A 23,187-nucleotide genomic window follows, 5' to 3' on the forward strand; every position below is an offset into this window, starting at 1 on the left:
GGAAATGTGGTGCGATTTTCCCCGAGGTCCGCGCGAAATCTGCACGATTTTTGCCCAGGGGTGGTCGGGTGGAGCTGGTGGTGGTGATCCAGGGGCGTTCCGCGGTTGCTTAGCTGAGTGAGACCGCACGCGCCGCGGGCACTTGCCGAGAGTTTTCACTGGGCCGTCCCAGGGAAACGGCGGCGCCAGTCGTGTGCCGAGTCAAGTGAGCTCGGCGAGCAGGTCCGGCGGAACACGGCCAATCTCTTGCCTGCGCTATGAGCCGCCAAACGCGAATCCCCTTCATATTAAAAAAAAATGATCCTTTTACCGGAGCTAGCTAATGGGGTCACCAAGCCGGCCCTGGGCCTTGAGGTCAAGACATGGTGGGAGAAGGAGCTAGCTAATCTACCAAAGAAGAATAGACGACTCAAGGCAGCGGTAATGATCTATGGCGCCTGGAACATTTGGAAGGCAAGGAACAAGATCATCTTTGAGCAAAAAACCTTGACTCCAGGGGAGGTGCTTCAGGAGATTAAGTCTGAAATGCTGTGTAGGAGTGTGGCCTGTGGTAGGCCTGAGTTATCTTCGTTTAATGTTTAATCCATTTAGTCCTATTTTCCTTGAGTTTGAGGGCTTCGTTTCCTATGTAAGAGCATCTCCAAGAGACTCTTTATATCTTCTCTAATTTATAAAAATAGAGATTTTGATGGAAAATTAGCCTCCAACAGGCTCTTCAAATGAATATCCAAAGATAGATATTCTTTATTCCGGATTTCATGTTATCCAAAGATGGAGAGTACAGATGGCTCTCTAGACTACAAATAAGATATAGAAGAACTGTTGGAAAAGACAGATATGAAAAACGATTTTTACTCAAATGACTCTCCAAATGATAATTTAGATTGTAGATTTTGAAAAAGCTCTTGGAGATGCTCTAAAGACTTTGTAAGTTATCTGTTGTAATTCTGCTCCTCCATCCTTAAATGACAGAGCGGAGCTCCCGCAATCTTTCAAAAAAAAAGTTTTACTTTGTTGCATTGCATGCATGTCTGTCTGCCGGGAACCCGGGATAGTTGGCGAGCATATTCACGGTGCGTACAAAAACAGCCTCAGTGAGGTAGTTTTCACTTCTGGTGTTCCAACAACTCCAGAATGGGATTTTCTTGCAAGCAGCAACTAGTTGTCAGGCATACAAGCAGAATCAGGTATATATAACGTACAGGAGTTCGCATTGTTTCATCTACAGAGATCAAGTAGACACCACATGAACGCCTACTCAGAAACCAAGGGTTCACCACAAGACAGAAGACACGACCACCTAGTCGTTTGCAGTTTCAAAAGCATCAAATAGCTAGTCGTCGTCCTCAGGAGGATCGAAGTCCCTAACCTTCACGTCAGCATCTTCCCCGTACTGGATGCAGGAGTCGATGTAGGATAGCACATATTGTATGCTGCAAAAACAAGGGCAGTTATGGGTATGAAAATACAATAAAATAGTTTTTAAAAAAGAACGGTGTTTTGCATGTTCACCCATGCCATGAAATGCACAAGAAATCTCAGAGTCAGCAGCAAGAAAATGAAACGGTAATAAGTTCCATTCCAAACTGACCAGATTTAGAGTATCTTATTCCCATGGTATGATTTGGATTCTGATTGCAACATGGCTTTCACAGAAGTGGTGTCATGTGCGTGTGCTTTCAGCACCAGAAATTTTGAGATGCAAAGATGAAAATATTGTCTTCCAGATAAATGTAGTACAAAATTAGCTATGCTGAAATCATCAACCTAAGGGAAAGAAACAGTGTTACCTGCTCTCCTTTCTCAAGTCAAGTGGTATGAAATTAACCATGTTGTAATCATCAACCTACACGATGGAACTGAGATTAATAGTGCAGGCTGAGAACACTGAAAGAGGGCACTACGAAAGTCAAACAATAAACAATTAAACATGAAACTGATATGAGTGAGAGAAGCGGCATCTCAGATTAGTTCACATGACATACACAAAAATAATGAACCACACAGGTCAATAGCATACAAAATGATTAAAGGTGAGCAACTCCAAGAGACTCTCTATATCCATCCTAATTGTTAGGAATAGAGATTTTGATGGAAAAATAGTCTCCAAGAGCTTCTCTAGGTGGTTATCCAAATATAGCCATCATCTATTCCGGATTTCTTGCTAGCCAAAGATAGATAGCGAAAATGGCTCTCTAGAGTGTAAACAAGATATAGAAAAGCTGTTGGAGAGTGAAGATGTATAGAGAGCGACTTTTATGTACATGACTCTCCAAATGATGATTTAGAGAGTGAAATTTAGAAAGACTCGGAGGTGCTCTTAGATGAACAAATCTGTCTGCCTGTAAAACTTTGTGTCAATGTTTCTGTGACTTTGGCTACCAAGAAACTGAACTACTTCATGGCCAAAGCAATGCAATTTCTAAGATGAATAATTTTCCACTGCAGAAAAGATGGACTTAATGAAAGGTAAAGCACTTGAAAACAGTATTATCACTAGATTAATCAAGCAACAAGAACAAACCCTTTTTGAGTCCCAAGTAAGTTGGGGTAGGCTAGAGATGAAAAAACAAACACTAGATCAATAAAAAAAATTTGAAAGAGACCCATATTTGGAAATCCCCCAGATTCTGAATTTTCTGATACATCCCCAGCAGACCTCCAGTCACCACAGCCAAACATTGGTGTTGAAAGAATGCTTCACACTTTCCATCCATAATGAAAACCAGGGGCGAAGCTAATCTCTAAGCAGTGAGTAACAATGCACCCATGAAAAAACAAAAAAAAACATATTACAATCAAATTTCCACCACTCATGCACCCTCCAAATTAGAGTCTATGCATCTCTTAGAGCAACCTAGTGCTAATGGTGCACCCCCTCATGTTTGCTCTAGCTTCACCCCTGATGAAAACAAAGGTGTGGTGTGCCCATGGACAATTGCACGAAGAAGCAAATGCATCATAGAAAGTATTCAAACATTTGGGCAAATCTTAACCTGGAAACCACTCTGTATCCAGAGGATAAATTAATTGTATAAAATGTATAACCCGCAATTATGAGTGCATGGCATCATAGCCTCACTAAAGAATTCCAGTAATAATATTTCACAAAATAAATGATGTCATAAAGTATGATGCTCATGGCAGGCATACCAGTTCAGCCAAAGACTTGTTCAACTTGCCAAACCGGGGTGCCATCTGTCGATTCAACTGTGACAGAAGAACCTGCGCATTCGGGTCTAGATACCTAGAAATATCAAAATACTAATTCAGAAAAGGCAGTTGAAAATATTTGCAACTATGTAAACAAGGAAAGAAATGGAACATACTCTTCAATATCTTTTTTGTTGGAGACCAGATCCATCTTTGAAAGGATGTTGACATGAGGAAGTTCAAGCTGAATCATAGCAGAAAGAGAAGCCATGCAACCACTGATGTATTTGGTTACATCACTGACAAACTAGACCAAGAAAAACAATCAAAGTCAGGCTTGGATTTTGGTTCAGTATCTTCACTGCCAATAAAATTTCTATTCATGTCACAAAAGAAAAAAAACTATTAGTGACCCGAACCTGCGAATCAAGAAGGTACACAGCACAAACATTGAAATTTTTCCGTTTCAGATGTTCGACAAAGTTGCGCAGAACTGGAACATGAGTGAATAGTTCAATCTGGCCTGGGAAAATGAGAGGCGGAAACTTGTTAACTGATATTGTGTGATGTTAAATGTATAATTATCTCATTTCAAGAAAAGTGTGAAGTACACATTCGCATTGCTAAACACACTAGAGGTAACTCAAGATGGTATTTTGCACAGGCTTAATGCACAAGTAGTCAAGTAATAGCTACGAAGAGATAGATAATTGCTTGTTTTTGTCACTCATGCAAGTAGTAAGAATAGTACATGAGGAGAAAGTGTGCAAGTATTAGGAAATTATTAAGCATACAGAGATGAATTGAGAACATACCAGGGCAATCAAACACAAGATAGTCATCATCCAAATAGTTCTCTAGCTGTTCATCCAACCAATCATCCAAACTATCTTCAAGATGCCTGAGTCGTTGTTAAGGAAACAGCAACTGAGAGCATAAAATCCTATTTAAAGTAACAAACCATGCACATAAGGAACATCCAATATCCTTCAATAATTATACTACCAAAACACAGTTAATTTAATTCTTAAGCTATTCCACCCCACAGCACTTATGGCAAGGAGCATCCAGTGATTACATAACCAAAATTTTTTGTTCTTCTGTTTGAACAGCTAAGCAAGGGAATGACTTTGAAACCAATATGTACTGAACCAGCAGCTTCAAGATAGTCATGGGAGTATGAGACGTGCTAAAATTAGTTAAACAATAGAATAGTCATGGGAGTATGGGACGTGCTAAAATTAGTTAAACAATAGGATACTCCATGCAGTAGATAAGGCCACCATTTGGTCCCATTCCAAAATCCTCCATAACATCATCCAACGAAATCAGCTCCCTGATATCTGCAAACATGCAAGAGAGGAGGGGGGAGAAAAGCAATTAAGAGCAGTCACTAATAAAGGAAAATACGATGCCCAGGAATTGTACTTTGTCACCGGAAACAGAAACTTTACCCATATCTACGGGATAGTTGAAATGCTCTGCAGCAGGATCCAGATTGACTATATGAATTGACCTGCCCACGGTCTGGCAATGGTCGTACAAACTGGAGCAATAAGTTGACTGCACAGTATCAACAACCGATTAGAACAAGGCATTTTAGCGTCTGCATACCAACCGCAGCCATAGGGCAACACGCATGCACGCTTGCAAAATAAAACGAACTAACCATCGAAATAGAGCAGAGGAAATCGCCTCATGCAAGAAACGGAACCCCACTAGAGCAGACCCAAACTATACCGGGTCAAAGCTAAACAGAGCTAAAACGCAGCACCATCAGAGCCCTAATAGACCGGAGGGACGAACTGATTCGCACCAAACCCCAATCAGCGCCGGGGATTAATCAAGCCATCTCGCGACCACGGGGTCCCATCAAGAGAATTAAACGCGAAAAGGAAGCGAGCGGGAAGTCGGGGGACCCTCACCTTGCCGCTCCCGGCGGGGCCGATGACGAGCTGCGCGTACCCCATGGCGGCGCGAGTGCGGCGGAGCGGAGGGGGGAGTTTGGAGTAGGGTTTCGAGAGCAGGAGGCGAGGGTGCAGAATAGGAGCGGGGAGCTGGGCGAGGGGCGGCGGGTTAGAACGCGGAGGAGATGGCGGCGGCGAGGTAGGCGGCGCACCAGACGGCGGCGGCGAAGAGGGCGCTGATTAGGGTGGACAGTGCCATCGATGTCTCGGGCTCTCGGCGGCTCGCTCACTCAACTGGCCTGGTTCGCTGGTTCGCTCCCGCGGCCGCTCTCTGCGGGCTTTTTGGTTGGCTCGCTGAGTCGGTTGTGGACTTCGGGTCGAGACGTGTCGCTGGCAGGGTTAACAGAACTGTCGGTAACCGGTCCGGCCCGGTACCGGTTTGGTCCGGTATGAAACCGGTCCAAATTTAAAATTTAAATTTAAATTAAAAAAATGAAAAAAATTTAAAAGATTTCTAAAAATACTTCAAGGTGCGACGAATCTAATGGTGTCAAATTTTCTCAAAAATTCGTTCGTTTAACATACTTTTCGGGCATTTAAAGTTAAAACAAAAAGAAAAAGAAAAAAATGAGATGACCCATTAAGGCCCACTTGGTAAACCGGTCTAACCGGCCGGTATACCGATTACACATGCGATTTTAAATTTGGATTTGAATTCAAACCGGTCAAACCGGCCGGTGAACCGGTCAAACTGACCGGTAAACCGGTCTAACCGGTCGGTATACCGGTACGAACCGGTTGAACTGAGTTTTTTGAATTTAAATTTAAATTTGACCGGTTTCTACCGGTAACCGGTCCGGTAAACCGGAACCTGAGACCGGTCGGTTAGATGAACCCTAGTCGCTGGGCGCTGGGCGGAGCTACCCCTCCGTCCAAAATAAGTGCATTTCTTTCACCATCAGACATCGTATTTGACCATTCGTCTTATTTAAAAAATTTTACATAAATATTATTTATTTTTTATGACTTATTATATCACTAAAAATATTTTAATAATAAATTATTTAATTTATTATTTATGTAAAATTTTTGAATAAGACGAATGGTCAAACACGATTTTTTCGCCGACGTGCCTGAGCACGTATTTCATTAAGAAGAAAGCAATACGACCAGTACAAATCTTAATAGGCAGAGGCTATTAAGGCGAAAAAAATACAGCAAGAAAAAACGGGGAAGACAGGCAATCCCGCGATCCTAGACACAAACACAACTAGAACCTACAACAGAATATTACAACGCCAAGGGTGCAAGGATCGGCAACACGACAAGGGTGACAAAGCATCCACCCGACCCACCTAGCGGCAAAGCATCCGCCAGAAACGATCATCAAGACGACGACGGTGGCCAAGCATCCACCAGAACAGGGCGGCAAAGCATCCGCCAGATAACGACCAATGCAACCTAGACGATGTCGACGATGCAAGCAAAGGCAGGAGCAGATGCGGAGACTCTCGCGACCACCACCAGCAGACGACCACCGCAAGCCGAGCTTCCAAAACGACGCCTCCAAGGAGGCAGCGACGCCAAAGGCGCCGTCGTCGTCCGACCAAACAGGTCAAGGCTTTCGCCCGAAAAGCTCAACGAAAGAGAGAGAAGAGGTGAAAAGGATGATGCCTTCAAGAAGGTGAATGTCGCCCGCAGGCGTCATCGTCATCGGTCCACGAGGATACATATGGCTTTCGCCTCCACCTCAAACCCTCTCCAAAGCCGAGGGCCGAACAACAACGCCACAACACAGGAGAGCCCACCCGCGGCCACCGGAAGCAGCAGACAGGAAGGCACAAGCGAGCGATGGCCATTCCTGGGGCGGGATAACATGCCAGCGACACCGGGGGCCGGGGACCCGCGCCGCCGCCGCCGCCACAGTGGCTGCAGCCATCGCGCGGCGCCAGCGCAGGCCCAGGACGAGCCGCGACGAGCCGAGCCGCAACGCCGGCACCACCACCGCCGGCCCGCGCACCACCGTCGCCGCGCCGGCCGACGAGGAGCCCCAGGGAGGCCAGATCAGGCCAAAGGAAGCCCGGATCCAGCAAGGGAGCCGCCGGATCTGGACCCGCACAGCCGGCGGTGGAGCAGAGGGTCAAGAATCGCGAGTTTGGGGGAGGAGGAAGGGAGGGAGGAGGGAGGGGGGCAAACGAAGCCGACTTCGGCTTAGTTGTCGGCCGCCCGGCCAGTCACCGGCGGCGGCGGCCAACTGGGGGGGGGGGGGGTCGGTGGAGGTGCGGCGTCGCCCCCCGGGTCCGGGGGGGGGGCTGCTAGCAGGCCTTTCTCTTTAACTCCTCAAAACATGATATTTAATGGTTAAAAATGCACTTATTTTGAAACGAATGGTGTACGTTATAGGTGCCGGGTGCGGCAGCACCAACAAAATTTTGAAAACCAGCTACTACTTCTAAAATTTCATCATATAAATTCATACATCATCTAAATGATCTGAAGTGCCGCACCCTCTCAGTTTCTCTCTAGCTCCGCCGCGTTGTGTGTGCCCGGCCCAATCAGCGCGGGCGCTTCTCGTTCCTGAAGAATGAAGAGACATGTTGCATGCATCCTGCTCTTTCTTTCTTTTTTCCACAGAATAAAAAGCCACGTCAGTACGTCACGCTCTAGTAGTCCAGTTTTTCCAAGCCCCTTAAACTAGCCATAGTGGTGGCTTCCGTCAATGCTTGAATCAGAAGAGAGAGCGTTGGGACATCGAGTCAACCACTGCAGCACCGATGCTTAGGCAAAATTTTTTGCCATCGAGAATTGTTCCCTCCCCGATGCATTGAGGAGAGAGAGGGAGAGTAAAAGAAATACTTGTGTCAGAGTAAAAGGAGAGGGAGGAAGAGTCAACCACTGCTGAGTTTGAAACTCGATGCCTGAAACATGAGTCACTTGGAGCCGATGCACACCACTGTAGCTAGTCTTATTCTAACCCAATTTTCGGGCAACCCGCACTAACAGCATGGATGGATGAATCTTTTTGTAGACAGTGCAGTACTGAACGGGTAAGAAGTGATCGTCTTTTGTGTATCTTGTGTAAAATGTATTTTTACAGTTGCAATGGATAAACTAACACGTGCCGAAAAAGGTCCTGCCCAATAACTACTACGGTTACTTTGTTACATGCATAAGCATACCAAAATAAGTATTTGCACTAGGGGGGTCACTAGTATGAGTGTCAATAGAGATGCATGGAACGACTCGAGCTGGAAGCCTGGAACTGTTCCCACCCAGCCTGGTGCCCTGGTTACATACTAGCGCTTCGACGGCGGGCAGGGGCGCGTGTGCTCGCTGTACGAGTGGCACGACGCCGCGGCTCCGTCCGTGCCGGTGGCGCCGGGCCCCGCCTCCGCCACGGCTGCAGCCAGAGTCCGCCGCGCCAACTTGAGCGCCGGCGGCCTCAGCTCTCCGCTCCTCCTCCGCCACGCCCCCGGCTTGCCCCGCGCGGGCGTGGCTCCCGACGACGGCGCCGCGCGGGCCGCGCCACCATCACCACTGGTCCTCCCGACCCCGAGGTCGCCGCCGTCCATCTCCACGGGTCGGGTCGTCGTTCCCCCTCGGGTCCCGGCGGCGTGCTGGTGCGGCGGCACCTCCTCGGCGTCGCCGTCGCGGCGAACGGCAGCAGCAGGAGATTTCCGCGGCTCCCTCGGAGAGGAGGGTGGTCTTCCGCACTCGGCGGCCTGGAAAAGAAGGCCGCAGCAGCAGGCGGTCAGGAGAAGCAACGGCAACGCCGCGTGCCCGGGGCGTGCCGGCTTCATGTTCTCTCTCTCTCTCTCTCTCTCTCTCTCTCTCTCTCTCTCTCTCTCTCTCTCTCTCTCTCTCTCTCTGTGTGTGTGTGTGTGTGTGTGTGTTGTGCTTGCCTGCTGGTGTCACAAACCCGAGTGCACCGAGCTTGATGGACCTGCGTGGCTGCGTGGGAGTGGATTTATACTTGGGCGCAGCTCGGGAGAGCCGTGCATGTGTCGGGAGAGCGCAACGCCAGGGTAAGTTCCAAAGTCACATTACACGGTGCTTCCTGCAGAAGATATATATATGGAGTTCGAAGGTAGTGTCGTCGGAAATGCTACGTATGAAAGCCTGCATGTGAATGGATGGCCCATGTGGAGATTGCTTGTTCAGACTTCTTCCTCCCTGCTTGTAACCTAATCACGCACACGCTTCTTCCTCTCTGCTTCCTTGCAACTGCGAGCGCGGCTGATGGAGCACGCGGCAGCACATCATCACTTGCCAGTTGCCAAAGGGGGAAAGAGGCCGCAGGCAAGCCCAGTGCGAGCGAGCACGACGGAGCACGTACGGCGCATTGCGACCAGAGCTGACCGAAAACGAGCTGCGGCGCGAGCGAATTTGCAGAGGCATTTCGGCAGGCGCGCGCTAGCTCGGTTTGACGACGCAGCCACTAGGGGAGGGGTCGGTGTGATACCTGAGATACTACTACGCTACGCGCGTTGGGATGTCGACCGCCGGTGTGGGTTGGTGAACTTTTTGGCAAAATAGCCGTTTGGCTCAATTTTATCCCTCAACTATGAAAACACTCAATTCAGTCTCTAAACTATAAGACATTGCTGGTCTGTTCAAAATAAGGATGGGATAAAATGGTCATTTCAATAGGAGATGGTGATGAGGCAAGTTAACGTGGCGTGCCGCGTCAGCAAATGGACGAAGTTGAGTCAATTTGGATAGTTCATGAACTGATATTGGAACCTTTCATAGTTCATGAATGAATTTGGCTATTTTGCCAACTTTTTTCGTACATGCGTAAGAACTCATCTCGGAAGATGCGTGGGCATATCGCCACAACAATTTGTGTGGCCAACGAAGGCACCCTACATTCGCAGAAACTATGGCCGCCACCGCAGTCCGCAGGGTATGTTGCATTGCTCTTAAAGAAAGCGTAGTCCTCATGTAGTGTCTCATCTGATGATACACTGCATGCATGTCAGCATGAGTGACGGTTCAAACCAGCCAACCGCGTGCCCACGAAAAGTGGCCTTGTTTGTTTTTCTATAATGGACTAGAACGCACTTTGACCGTTAATTACGGTGTCAAATAAAGTCAGTTTATAAAACCAACTTCAGAACCCCGCGCTAGAAACCCTAAAGATTCTAATGAGGCCTTTGACCGCGTGATTTAAGAATGAGTTACTGTAGCATCACTGTAGTTAATCATCGATTAATTACCGTCGTTAGATTCGTCGCGAAAAGTTACACCCATCCCTGAATATGTTTTGCAAATAGACTTCATTTAGTACTCCATGCATGCGAGATTCTTTTCTCGAAAAACATGCGTGCTAGGAACTCTAGAATGCAGACGCCGAACCAAACAGGGCCGCGCCGCGCCTCACCAGTAAGTAGGGCTGTGTTTAGATCCGTAAAATGGTGGTAAAAAGAGTCACATCGGGCACTGTAGCACACTGTAGTACTTTTCATTTGTGTGTGGTTATTGTTGTCCTACCATGATCTAACTAGGCTCAAAAGATTCGTCTCGTCGTGTACATCAAAACTATACACACTACTACAGAATAGGTCTTTGTTCCAGATCATTTGTCCCGGTTACCTTTGGGCCCGGGACAAAAGATGGCTTTTGTCCCGGGTCCAAAGGCTAGCCGGGCCAGCGGGGGACAGGGGCCTTTTGTCCCGGGTGGAGCCACCAACCGGGACAAAAGGCCCCCCCTTTTGTCCCGGTTGGTGGCTCCACCCGGGACAAAAGGTCCAACCCTTTTATCCTGGTTGGTAACACCAACCCGGACAAAAGGGTGACCATTTTATCCTGGTTGGTGGTACCAACCCGGACAAAAGGCCCCTCCACGCGATAGTTCAAAAGATAGTTATTCTTTACTGAGTCACATGTACTGCTTAGGTGAGTTGGCAAGCAGGCCATGCGCTAGGCAATAGGTCTTGGGTTCCAATCCCGCAGGGCGCAAAGAATTTTTAGCGCGAGGGACATTTTGTCCCGGTTCTACCACCCGGGACAAAAGCCTCCAGGGCTTTTGTCCCGGCGGCCGAATCCCGGTTCCAAAACCGGGACAAATAGCCCTTTGGAACCGGGACAAATGGCCCGATCTGTAGTAGTGACAATTAGTTTTTTTATTTACCTACATTTAATACTCCATGCATAAGGTAAAAGATTTGATGTGATAGGTGAATAGTAAAATTTGGAGAGAGAAATTTTGGAACTACACAGCCTAGGAGTTGGAGCCAGCAGGGTTCTGACTTCTGAGTCAGGAAGGAAAGATCTCGATCGGTGTACTTACATTATGCAACGACGTCGTGTGATATTTGGAGGGAAACAAATGAATTTTACTAAAGGAGGAGAGGTTTCGTAATTCGTCACCAGGAGGTCTCAGTTAAATCCAAGAGATATATACCGGCACAAATTATTGCACTGTTTTACAGACAACAAAAAACAGTTGTATGTGTAGCTATAGCTAGATTGGAATATATGGAAGAACGGACTAACTGATGCTTTGTGTTCTCGCTGACGAGTTTGCTTAGGTCTTGTTTAGTTTCCAAACTTTTTTCCTACAATACTCATCACATCGAATCTTCGAACACATGCATTGAACATTAAATACAGTTGAAAAAAATAACTAATTACATAGTTTAACTGATTGGCACGAGACGAATCTTTTAAGCCTAATTAGTTTAAGATTGAACATTAATTATCAAATAACAACGAAAATATTACAGTAGAACCCAAACTTTTTCACGAATTAAACAGCCTAAGTGCGGGGAGCGATGCTGTTAGTTCTGTGCCGAAGAAGTTGAACACACAAATATCTATGCACGCATATGTTGCCTGGTAATCATAATCATGTTTTCATGCGTATGTACATGTTATCCTAGCTATAGCGATCCCCAGTGGTCAACGGACACACCACACGTGTGGCCGTGTCCATCCAGTTGATAGCCTAGGGCTACTTATTTGGGTGCGTGAATAAAAGTAATAAACATATAAAATAAATGTTCACATGCAGCCAATGCAAGCCCGGCCGCGTCGTCGTCGTTAGGGCTTCGACGACGCCGGGGGACAGTCTATGTGCACGTTGTTCGAGTGGCACGACGGGCCGGCTCCGTCCGTACCGGTGCCCTCGACGACGCCTGCCGTTGCTGCCAGAAGCCGCCGCGCCAGCTTCGAGCGCAGCAGCACCGCGGGCCTCAGCCCCGCTCGCACCAGCGTTCGGCCGCCGCCGCTCGTCTCCTGCCGCGGCGGCCGCGGAGCGACGCCGCCCTCACCCCGCGCAGGTGTCGCCGCTGCCGACGGTGCCTCGCCGTCATCAGCGTCCCCGTACCTCGCCAGCTCCATGGTGGTCCGGGCGGCGCGTGCCTCGGCATCGACGACCGGCACCTGGTGGCGCCACGCGGCGCCGTGAGCGCCACCAGCTGGTTCCCGCGGCTCCTCCGCCGGAGACAATGCTGCTACCGCTGCTGATGAGCAGTCGGACACCACGAGACGGAGGAGGAAGCAGGCGGCGAGGAGCAGCGGAAGCATTCGTCGGGGCACGGATCGCGCCATCCTTGCGTGCTGAAGTCTGAGCTTTCCGCCGTCCAACTCGAGTTGATCAGCTACCTGATCGAGCTGTCGAGCGAGGATGATGATCGACGGCACCGTGTGGGCAGAATTTATAGAGCAAGGAGGCGGCTGCATTGGGGAAGTTGAGAGAGCAATTCTACTGCAAATTCGGAGTAACTGCGAGGTGGAAATGTGGCTGAAGTCGATCGATCCGGCGGCTGAGTGGGCTGACTAAGGACTGGCCGATACCGGAAATGGTAATCAACGTCGACCTAGCCCTGGCTTGACTAACCTGTCCATGATCGAGTGCTGGCTCTGGCAGCCGATTGGATATAACGATAAGTTCAGTTCGCTGAGACTCATCCGACATCGTGGCGACAGCCGTTATTATAAAACCAGCAGACATGCGGGCGACCGCCTTTGCAGTCTGTAGTGGGCTCTAGTGTAGTACGCTCTACGCTCGCTGGCAATTTCACGCGTGCCTTCTGTCGGCCGGTGATCGACGCGTACCGTGCATCGCCTGCCAAGCGCGAAGTGCTGCATGTATCGGACTAGGAGCAGTGAAATTTCGTCGTGGCCGACCGTCAGAACGAAAAAGATGAGCCTGAATTTCGCGTGCGTGTCCCTCTGCTGCCGTGAGACGACGGTATGTCTGGACGACCGTACTTGCCAACTCCACGCAGAAAAGAAATCAAAGGTGCCGCGACACTACATGTGCTCCTGTTTGACTGCCCGAAAGAATCGACGCTAGCTGGTTCTGACTGAGAAGATACCACCGGACCAAAGCGATCTGCGTGTGCGCATGGGGGTGAGCATTTATTTTTTATTAATTAATTCGAAGCTATCGCGGACGGTCGAGATGCATGGCGCCATGGCGGCCCGGCGCCGGCGCGGCCAGCGGAGCCGGAGCGGCTCGCTTCCGGCAAACGGTGTTGAGACTTGCGGACACGTGCTGCTCCGCGTGAAAGTTGACTCGTCCAGTCTCTGACAGCTACGGCTGCTCACGGAGGTGCGGTAAAAGATTTTAATTTTTAGTTTAGACTATTGGAGTCACAGGCACGTGTTTAAAAAATAATTATATCAAAAATAACAAGTGTGTAAAGAGTAATTATATTTAAAAATAATACGAGACTCAAAATTGATATAAGAAAGTAAAGTTGGATTACATCGAACGATTACTAAAACAACAAAATTATACTAAAACAATTAAATTATTTTTTACTAAAAACATAGCAATCCACTCCATTCTAAATCTAACTCAGATTCTCGAGTTTCTTCGGTTTTGATTTATTCAAAATTCTCACAGCATCTCATGTACTTGTATACATATTTCAATGCAAATTTATGGCCTTCAACACCCAAGCGTGGTACTTCATGGAACTTCCTTAGCTCTTCAGCTCGAGCGACAACCGCATATTTGATGCTATCACGCAAAATAGGGTCTGTAATCATAAATGTATATACATACATAGAAAGGGTTGACAATATTAATATTAACAATCAATATATCATTGACAATACAATAATTATAAATAATAAATAATTGACAATAAATACCACTAAAATATCTTCTAATGTTGATCCCATGGGTATCCTCTTACATTGCTTAGACAGATTGAACTATGCTCAGATGCAGCTGAACATCTAACATGCATATGGGATGAAAAAATTAAATACTGCAAATTGTGGTTCTTTGAATAGACATCTATGAATCATACTCACCTATACTCTGGTCAACAAGAAATCTATTAGTCATGATAGTATAGGTGTTGATATCAGCCTCGACAAAATGTTTGTGGCTCTCGTCGTCAACATGGGTAACAAAACATATGAATGCTAGGGCACTGCGATGGATCAAGATTAATGTATTACACTTATTTTATACAGTATTGAGTAGATTAAAAAATATAGCATATTATTTATTTATACACAAAGAAAATAACTAACCTGGTGTCCTTGAAGTACAATTCTCTGATTCCATATGGCTACAGCAAGTTGTAGTCCGCTGGATAAATAAAAGCCACCATTGACTACATCAACATCAGTTCCATGAGATTGTGCCATGGCAGATTCCAGAGACAAAAAAGAAGAAGAAGACACAGGAGTCATCTTTCCGCTAGGGGCTGTGGCTTGCAATCTGCTTGTTGTGAAACGGGGGATCGTATGGCCTAGAGGTGCTGATGGGAAGTAGTAGAACGACAGGCGCCGACGGACAGGCGCGACGGTGGCTAGGAGGTGACAGGGAGACATACGTGTGCTGTGTTGGGCGCCGGCGGACAGGTGGCCAGGATGCTGACGGCAGGAGACGTACGCGTGCCATGAATCTGTTTTTTCCTTCCAAAAAACACTGGGTGCCTGTGCGCCATGCAAGGAAATAAATCAATCGTCTGTCATCAGCGCCATGCATGCATGGTATGATTTCATCATTCCAAAAGCATACACCGTGTGCATAATAAGGAAAGAAATAAATCAAGCCCGTCATCAGCGTCATGCATGTTCCGGCGGCCGTGTGCGTATGTTTGGAAGGTACTTGCGGATACAAGAGGGTGGGTGTGTCAAAACTTTTGGCGACGGAGGAGGCGAGAGTGCGCGTGGTGGAATGCCGGCGGGTGCCGGTGCGTGCGTGCGTGCGCGCGCATCGGGGCTCGACCGTGGCGTGGTGCAGGCGGGCCCCCGAGGCGGCGGTGCGGCTAAGTCCGGTGAGGGGCGCGAAAGAGCTAAGGGTGCGGCACTCGGCTTGTTCCGGCGAGGCGTGTGTGCACACGGGGCGAAAGGCGAGGCCTTTGTGGCCGGCGTGATGCCGACGTTCGTGCGTGCGCGGAGCATGACCATGGCAAGGTCGCGACGCGGTGGAACACGGCGGCGTGCAGCATCCACGGGAAAGCAGGGGCGACGGGCGGCGGGCTCACTGGTGGGTTTGGAGTAGATAGTGCTCGGTGTCGTGGCGGGCCGGTGCAGGGAAGGCGTGATGCCGTGCCGTGCGGTGCCAGGGCGTTGACGGCGTTGTTCGGGTCGTCGGCGCGGCGGAAGCTCCCGACGGCGGCGACGTCCTTCTCGGCTCTCGGCACATTCGGCTGCGGTGCGACCCGGTGGCGTTCCTCCTCCTCCGGCTCCGCCTCCTCTTCCCCCTTGCTTGGCTACGGCCTCACTTCATCCTTCTCTCCCCTCCTCCGGCGGTGACAGCCGCCAATTGCTCCTCCTCCGGCTCCTCTGTTTTTCCCCCTCCTGCCCCCTTTTCTCAAATTGGTGGTGGCGGTGTGGTCCGGGAAACCGAAACCCTAGAGGGGTGTTAGGGCTTCGGGGCCGCGGGCTATTATAGGCGGCGCCGATTAGGGATTTCCCTAGCCGGGACCGGTGGTTTTTCGGCGTCCGGGCCCGGCCGCAGGGGCGCGGCGCGGGGTTGTGCGCGCGGGTGTGGCCGACAGGGGTAGGCTCGGTGGCAGGTGCAGGCGTCAGCAGGGCAGGCGCTCCTGGCGTGGAACACGGGCTTCCTTGGCGTGGAGCGGAGAAAGCGAGGGCGCGGTGCAGAGAAGCGCGGAGCAGAGCAAAAGCGGGGCGAGCGGCGTCGCGGCGGGGAAGGAGAAAGGTGCACAGGGGCACCTGATGTGTGGGTCCGCGGCGTCGGTGGCACAAGGCGGACCGAGGCGGCGAGCGAGCTGGCCTGTGGTGTAGGCCGGCGCGGGGAGCGGCTGCTTCGCGGGCCGGCGGGAGAAAAGGCTGCTGGGCCGATGGTGCTTAGCGGGCCAGTGTGCGAGAAAACGGGCTGGCGCGGCTTTTTTATTTTTATATTTTCAAAAACGTTTTTTTACATAAATACATTTTCGGTTTCACATTTTACAGTTTTATACCCCTACCGCCCGGCAGGGGGGCGGCAGGGGCCTACATGTAAATAAATATATATTTTTTTGCGCGGAGGCCCCTGGCGGGAGCCTGCCCCCCCTCCCGGGCGGCAGGCACCTGCCGCCCGGTGGAGGGGCGGCAGCCAGCCCGCCCGCCCGGTGGGGGGCGACAGGCTCCCCCCAATATAAAATTGGTGCTTGTGCTAAAGGTGACCACAAACCATGTGTCCAAGCATTTGGGGCTGACCAATTTGATACAATGAACGAAATTTAAATTGAACGTTAAATAAGATACCACATAAGATATTACATTGAAGATTTCATTCATTACAACCAAATTCTATAGAAATATGCACTGCCAACTAATTAAACAAGACATTTAGGCATACTACGTACACAATATACTTAGTTTCGTACAAACAAAAACATTGGAATGTGTGTCGTGCACAACTACATGCGGTGAATTCTTGTAGGTGGAGCCGACTCATCCGTTAGATTCCCGGAAGGTCCAGCCTCGACAGCAGCAGTGGGTACTGAAAGCTGTGGCCACTTCTTGTAAGTGTGACCGTCCGCTCCACACAAGTTGCAATGTTTTTTCTTTATTCCAGCCTCGGACTCGTCCATTCCGTTCCGGATACGACGTGTCTGCCGTCGGCCTATGCCCCTCTTCGTAGCTAGATCAGGGATGAGCATTGGATGGAGATTTTTTTGAGTGAATGGGCCTAGAATACTGATGCCGTATATCTCATGACACTAAGTCTGTGCTGCGGCTTCTCTTGTGAAATATTGAGAAATATATGACGCAGCATCTAATCCAGATACAGAACAAGCCGCGATGACATGGGAGCATGGTAAGTGATGCACCTTTGGCTTCTGGCATCGGCAGAACACCCTCCCGTCAATGGTTATCAAGACTTCTTGAATTACCCTTTGTTTGCGGACACCCTGTCCGGTCCTGTCCCTGCATGATACCTCAAATCTTTGCTCCTTTGTGCCCATCGATATGACTGAGTGAAATCGAGCCTTTTCAATTTTTTTCTCTCCATGTACTCATTGACTATTCTGCAAAAACGCAATCCTGGATCATGAAGTAAGGAAGCGGCTGATGTGTACCGCTCCCTAAAGTACCTTATACATCCATACATGATGAACTCAACAATGCCAACAAGAGAAAATCCACGAACACGACGCATTACCATATTGTAACACTCAGCATGGTTGGTCGTCTCGATTCCGTAACGCCTCTCATCTGTGTCATACAAAAGTGACCACTTCTCTTTAGGCGCACCATCAATCCACCGTGAAAATGGCTTAGCATGTTCAACTACTGAATCTGTAGAATGTCTCCTGCTGGATGATGAGGCGTGGCTCTTAAGCAATTCGGCGCTCATATCATCAATTATACCCCCACAAAGCATCGAGCTTCCTCTGCTGATTCTGAGCGCACAATCGCTTGAACAAATTCATCAGATCCTTGTTCTTGAACCGCTCATAAAAATTAGCAGTCATATGCCTCACACACAACCTACTGACAACATCTGGCCATATAGGAGTTGAAAATGGACTACCTTCTTGTAGCTGACTTATAGCTGCAAGGAGACCTGCATGTCTATCACTGATAAGGAAAACATTAGGCCTTCCAACAACAACGTGATTCTTCAGACATTCAAGAAACCAGTACCAGCTTTCTGTATTTTCATTCTCAACAAAGTCAAAAGCGATGGAAACTATGTGCTTGTTGCAATCAATTCCGATTGCCGTCAATATTGTTCCCTTATATTTCTCTGTCAGGAAAGTGCCGTCAATACACAGAACAGGAAGACAGTAAATGAATGCCATCACACATGCTCCAATGCAGAAGAAAGCTCGCAGCAGAATGCTTGGCCCCCCTGACAAGCTCGGTACACTGTATGTATCAAAAGCACTTCCAGGATTTCTGTGCACAATTGCTTCAAGCATACGAGGTAGGTTGTCATATGATGCTTCATAAGTGCCAAACCTCATCTCAAATACTTTTTGTTTAGACCGCCAAGCCTTTGCATAACTGATCACATACTGGAAATTCTGTTTAATGTCCCTAATTATCAATGCAGGCTCGTAATCCATTTTGTCAAGAATCACCCCATACATCTTCTTAGCCACGAAAGTTGATGTGTTATAACGATGATGTCCCACAGCACCTGTCAATCTACAAGTATGTGGTGTAACAATTGAACATTCCCAGTGTGTCTTGAACTTTCCCTTGTAGGCATGCACTCACCATGTACAGTCTCTATCTGCACACCTCACCTCGTATTCTTTAATGCTAGACTTCAGTACTCTGAATTCCTTCCTCAGAGATACAACCCAGAGCTTCACAGCATCCTTCACATCCTCAATGGTACGATACTTTGTCCCTTGTACAACCTCATTCACTTTGTATTCAAACTCCGAACTCCTAATATCTTGTACCACTGGATTCCCAAAACCCTCTTCACGCCATTCACCTAGCACTGGGAAGCGCTCATCGTCCTCATCGTCTGATGAGTCCCCACATTGCTCCATTATTCGCGCATCCTGGTCTTCTTTCTCCATGTCCTCCACAATCCAGGTATCCGCTCGCCTTCATTTGCTAAACCTTGTGGTTCTGGTTCTAGAGCTTGCACGTTCTCTTCTTCTTTATCTTCTTCCATCTCTTCATTCCAGTCAGATGTTGTGTGTGTTGACCCTTCACCTAAATCACCGGCCTTCTGGTGAATCTGAATTACCATTGCGAGAGGCCACCCACTTTCAAGAGCTGCGTGCATGTAATGTTGCTATTCTTCCGTACTACTTATAGGCGTCAACTCCCAAAAATCCCCATTAGTTTTCCAGGAAGTCAAGGTATGAACGGTAAGCAAATGAGTCTTTGGATTCACAATGAACTTCCTGTGAAGACATTTCCGTATGGACTCAAAACTCCTCTCTAGGGGTTTATCTAAACTGCACTGTCTTCTTTCCAATGCTGATAGATTTACTCCATAGGAATCATGAGTAATTCTATAGAAGTCACCGTAATGAACTTGAAACGCCACCTTACTCGACATGTCTGGCCATCCAAAAACTTTATTTTAATTAATCCAATATATTATTTTAATTAACCACTAATCTGAACCCTAAGTGCTTGCAATAATAAAAAATACTAATAATAGAATTAAACATACAAAAAAATTTCAATGAGAAAGTTGAGAAATATTGGTTACCTGCGGTTCGGATCCAAAATCCGGCAGAGCTTCGCTGGTGGAATTACCTCCCTCACCCCTCCTCTCTCCCTCTCCCCTCTCTGGATCTTGTGGGCAGGAAATGAGGGTGCGAGGTAAGGGGCTTAGCTTTTATATTTGGGGGGAGCCTGCCGCCACCCTGCCAGGCGGGCGGGCTGCCTGCCGCCCCTCCACCGGCAGGGGGGCGGCAGACTCCCGCTAGGGGCCTTCGCGCAAAAAAAATATTTATTTACATATAGGTCCCTGCCGCCCCCTGCCGGGCGGTAGGCCGGGGTATAAAACTGTAAAATGTGAAACCAAAAATATATTTCTATAAAAATGTTTTTTAAAATATAAAAATAAAAAAGCCGCACGGGCTGGCAGCGCGCGTGCTGGGCTAGGTCGGGCCACGCACGGGAAGAGGCCGAGGTAGGCGGGCCGCAGGTGGGGTTTGGGCTGAGTGCGGGTTAGGTTAACAGGCCGGGTTAGGTGAGCTGTTAGCGGGTTAGGTTTGGGTGCTGGGCTGGGTTTAGGTCCAAGTTAGTTAGAGGGTTGGGTAGTTAGCTTTTGGAATTAATTCCAATGGCTTGGTTCAAATTAATTCCCAAACAATTTCAAACAAGAGCCATTCAATCCAAATTTAAACAAGGAGAACTTCATAAGATGCAAATGAACTCCAAATAATTCATACTAGCAAAAATAGCCCCTTACATTTATTTGATTTTATTTTACTAGTAATTTGGGGTAGAGAGTGGAGTCAACCTTAAGTTATTCTATCTATTTATCACATGCTCACGAATTTTTTTTGAAAACTAGTATTTTTGGAGTATATAACATTCCGTAAAAATACGAGATGTTACACTCTCCTATATTGGCTAGGGTTTGATCTCCTCTCTCCTGATTCCTAGATCTTATATAGACCTTGATGATCTCTCGTCTGATTGGCTGTCATCTCCAAGATTCACAACCTGCTGATCACTTCACTCGACACTATTGGCCCAGGTAAGCTCCTGTTATTCTGGTTGCCGAGGAAAATCACTTTACATTGGTTCCTTGTATGGGTAGTACGCATGTTGATGACAGATTCTTCAGTTTTTGTTTCATCATGTTGTCCAGCTGTTGCATTGCTTTGTCTAATTTGATTGGCTCACCTCAGCTGCTAATCAATGATCATGCATCGATGATCAATGATTGTGGTGATAAATCAGTGGGCAATTCTGTGGAAGATTCTTTGCTGGTTAAAATAGGTTGTTGTTTCTTTTTTCTTGTATCGATTGTTCAGAGGATAGAGCAAGGGGAACCCTGGAGAGAGTGATGTCGCAGGCGCTGCTCAAGGAGCGCCGAAGACGATAAAACATGTGCGCCGTCTGCTTGGCTGTAGCAGGCGTCAACCATCCAATTGATTAGCAGAGAATGCTGGAATGGCTCGGGTATGTCCAGTTCCAGCATTTATGTCCAGTCTAACAAAGCTAATTCAGTCTGTTGTTAGTTGAAAACTGCAATCTTGCTTCTGTAGTAACTCTGAAACCGAATTTGACCAGACAATTTTTTTCCAAGGAGATTTTCCCAAGTCATGTCAGACTGTTTGTCCAGAACGACGCAGTGGAACATTAGCAAGTGGAACCATGGGCAAGCTCCACGGGTGCATTCTGATCGCAGGGATAGGGACAATAGCCCAACACACGATCGCGCTAGGTCGCGTGATGCGAGGAGGAGCTCCTTGCAGCACCTCCTGCGTGGAGCGGTCAGACCGGTCAGAGGGACCGGTCAGACCGGTCGCCGTGCAGAACAGCGACGATCCTATGAACGCTCGCCCGGGAGGGACCCCGTTGGGGCAAGCGCGTGTAGGGTTGCCCTAGGCTCGGCAGGCCAGCTAGGACGTCATCAAACGCCATGGAGACAAGAGAAGAACAGCATGTCGAGGTTGGAAAAGTAGGGTAAAGATAAAAGATGTGTTTTTGATAGATTCGATTGGGTTCCTCTTCAATCGGCCGTGACCCTTTATATTTATAGGGTGGGGAAGACTTACCCCGCAAGAAATCATGTTTACAGATCTAAATCTATTAAGAACTCTAATTGTACTCGGACTCCTCCTAAACCGGTCAGACCGGTCGGACCTACCGGTCAGACCGGTTGGTCATGCCAGACCGTCTACAGACGCCTAGACCGGTCAGACCGCCTGGACACACCGGCCAAACCGGTCTGTTCAGGTTACTGCCAATTTTGGTCGTCAACATATGCCCCCCTGTTCTTTGGCAAAGCTTGTGTGCCAAAGAACACTTCTCTGGACCAAAATTGTCTAAGGGCGAGATTAACAATACGGCGGCCATATATTATATTTAAACATGCTAAAATAGCCGAACTAAGAGAACTAGCATGTAACAATTTCTAGCTTACGATCAGCAAACTATTTCGGCTTTACATTTCTTAGCATGTTCAATAACAAAAATCTTGAGACGGCCAATGCGGCCGATTATACAAATCATAGCTCCTTGGAAAAGTATAAAACTGATAATCATAATATGGCAGCCAAGGATTATGACCAAACCATGGATTAAACAAACCTGAATATGCAGACCATGGTACGTGCATCGACGGGATAAATGACGAAGACCAATACGATGACCGTTGATGCTTTCTTGATCTTGGTGATGAAGAACTCCTTTTTCGTTTGCCTTCCAATTGATTGTTTTGTTTTTGCGCAGATATCTTCTTGTATTTATCCAGAAGCTCCTCAAAGGTCGGCTTGATCCTATTTTTTGCACCACCAGACTTTCCAGGTTCAGACCGGTCTGACGAACTGACGAACTGGTCAGACCGGTCCTGTCAGAACCGATATAGATGCTCTTATCTTGCCCCCCAGCCGAACTTGAACATTGTTCGACTATATTGTTTGAAGTATGGTCTCCATTGGGAACAATCTGAGCAACGGAACTAGCCGATGTTTCTTCAACGGTCGGCTTTTCTTTATCTTGTGTCAAATCTGAATTTTTATTCAATCGCCCATCTTTTTTGACACGATAAACTTGCTTGATCACCATGTGTTTCTTTTTCTGCACAGGCCGATTTTTAGGATCAAAACGGCCATTATTCGTAGATGATGGCTTACTAATTGCCGGCTCCCTATAGGTAATATAATTTGGGCACAAATATGTAGGAAGAGACGGCATATAGGAATTAAAATACCATGACGGATAAAAACAAGGCATGCCGTATGGTATATGTGTATACGACCTATGTGATGAAAACGGCACTGAATTAGGAAAATTATTTGTCTGCCGATTCCGATCATGGAATTGTTGTCTTGGAGTAGATCTTGAGTGTTTTGGATGTTTTAGCCGACTAGCATCATTATTTCGTTTTCTAAATTTAGCCGGAAGATCTCTAAGAAAGGGCTTCGGCTTTTCCTTTTGATGCTTGTGACGGCCTTTGGATTCAACAGTTTTCCAAACACCAATCTCGGGTTTTTTTGGCTTAACCATCTTAGGTTTTGAATTATTTGGTGAAACCCTAGACGAG

At 47.8% G+C, this 23,187-nt stretch overlaps 1 protein-coding gene and 1 long non-coding RNA gene across 2 annotated transcripts; one reads left to right on the forward strand and one right to left on the reverse strand.

Moving 5' to 3' along the window:
- Positions 1–1,078: 1,078 nt before the first annotated feature.
- Positions 1,079–5,390, reverse strand: LOC120690599 (GPN-loop GTPase 3-like). Its single transcript, XM_039973306.1, has 9 exons — positions 5,079–5,390; positions 4,608–4,716; positions 4,415–4,496; positions 3,969–4,054; positions 3,573–3,676; positions 3,330–3,460; positions 3,154–3,247; positions 1,791–1,846; positions 1,079–1,433 (listed from the first exon to the last, which is right to left on the reverse strand). Exons 1-9 carry the CDS (start codon positions 5,121–5,123, stop codon positions 1,334–1,336), a joined length of 807 nt encoding a protein of 268 aa, XP_039829240.1. The 5' UTR covers positions 5,124–5,390; the 3' UTR covers positions 1,079–1,333.
- Positions 5,391–20,166: 14,776 nt separating this feature from the next.
- Positions 20,167–21,343, forward strand: LOC120687769. Its single transcript, XR_005680832.1, has 3 exons — positions 20,167–20,670; positions 20,951–21,098; positions 21,210–21,343. It is a non-coding gene; the product is annotated as an uncharacterized LOC120687769 (long non-coding RNA).
- Positions 21,344–23,187: the final 1,844 nt, after the last annotated feature.

Source organism: Panicum virgatum, chromosome 9N (assembly GCF_016808335.1).
Source record: "Panicum virgatum strain AP13 chromosome 9N, P.virgatum_v5, whole genome shotgun sequence".
NCBI classification, from domain to species: Eukaryota; Viridiplantae; Streptophyta; class Magnoliopsida; order Poales; family Poaceae; genus Panicum; species Panicum virgatum.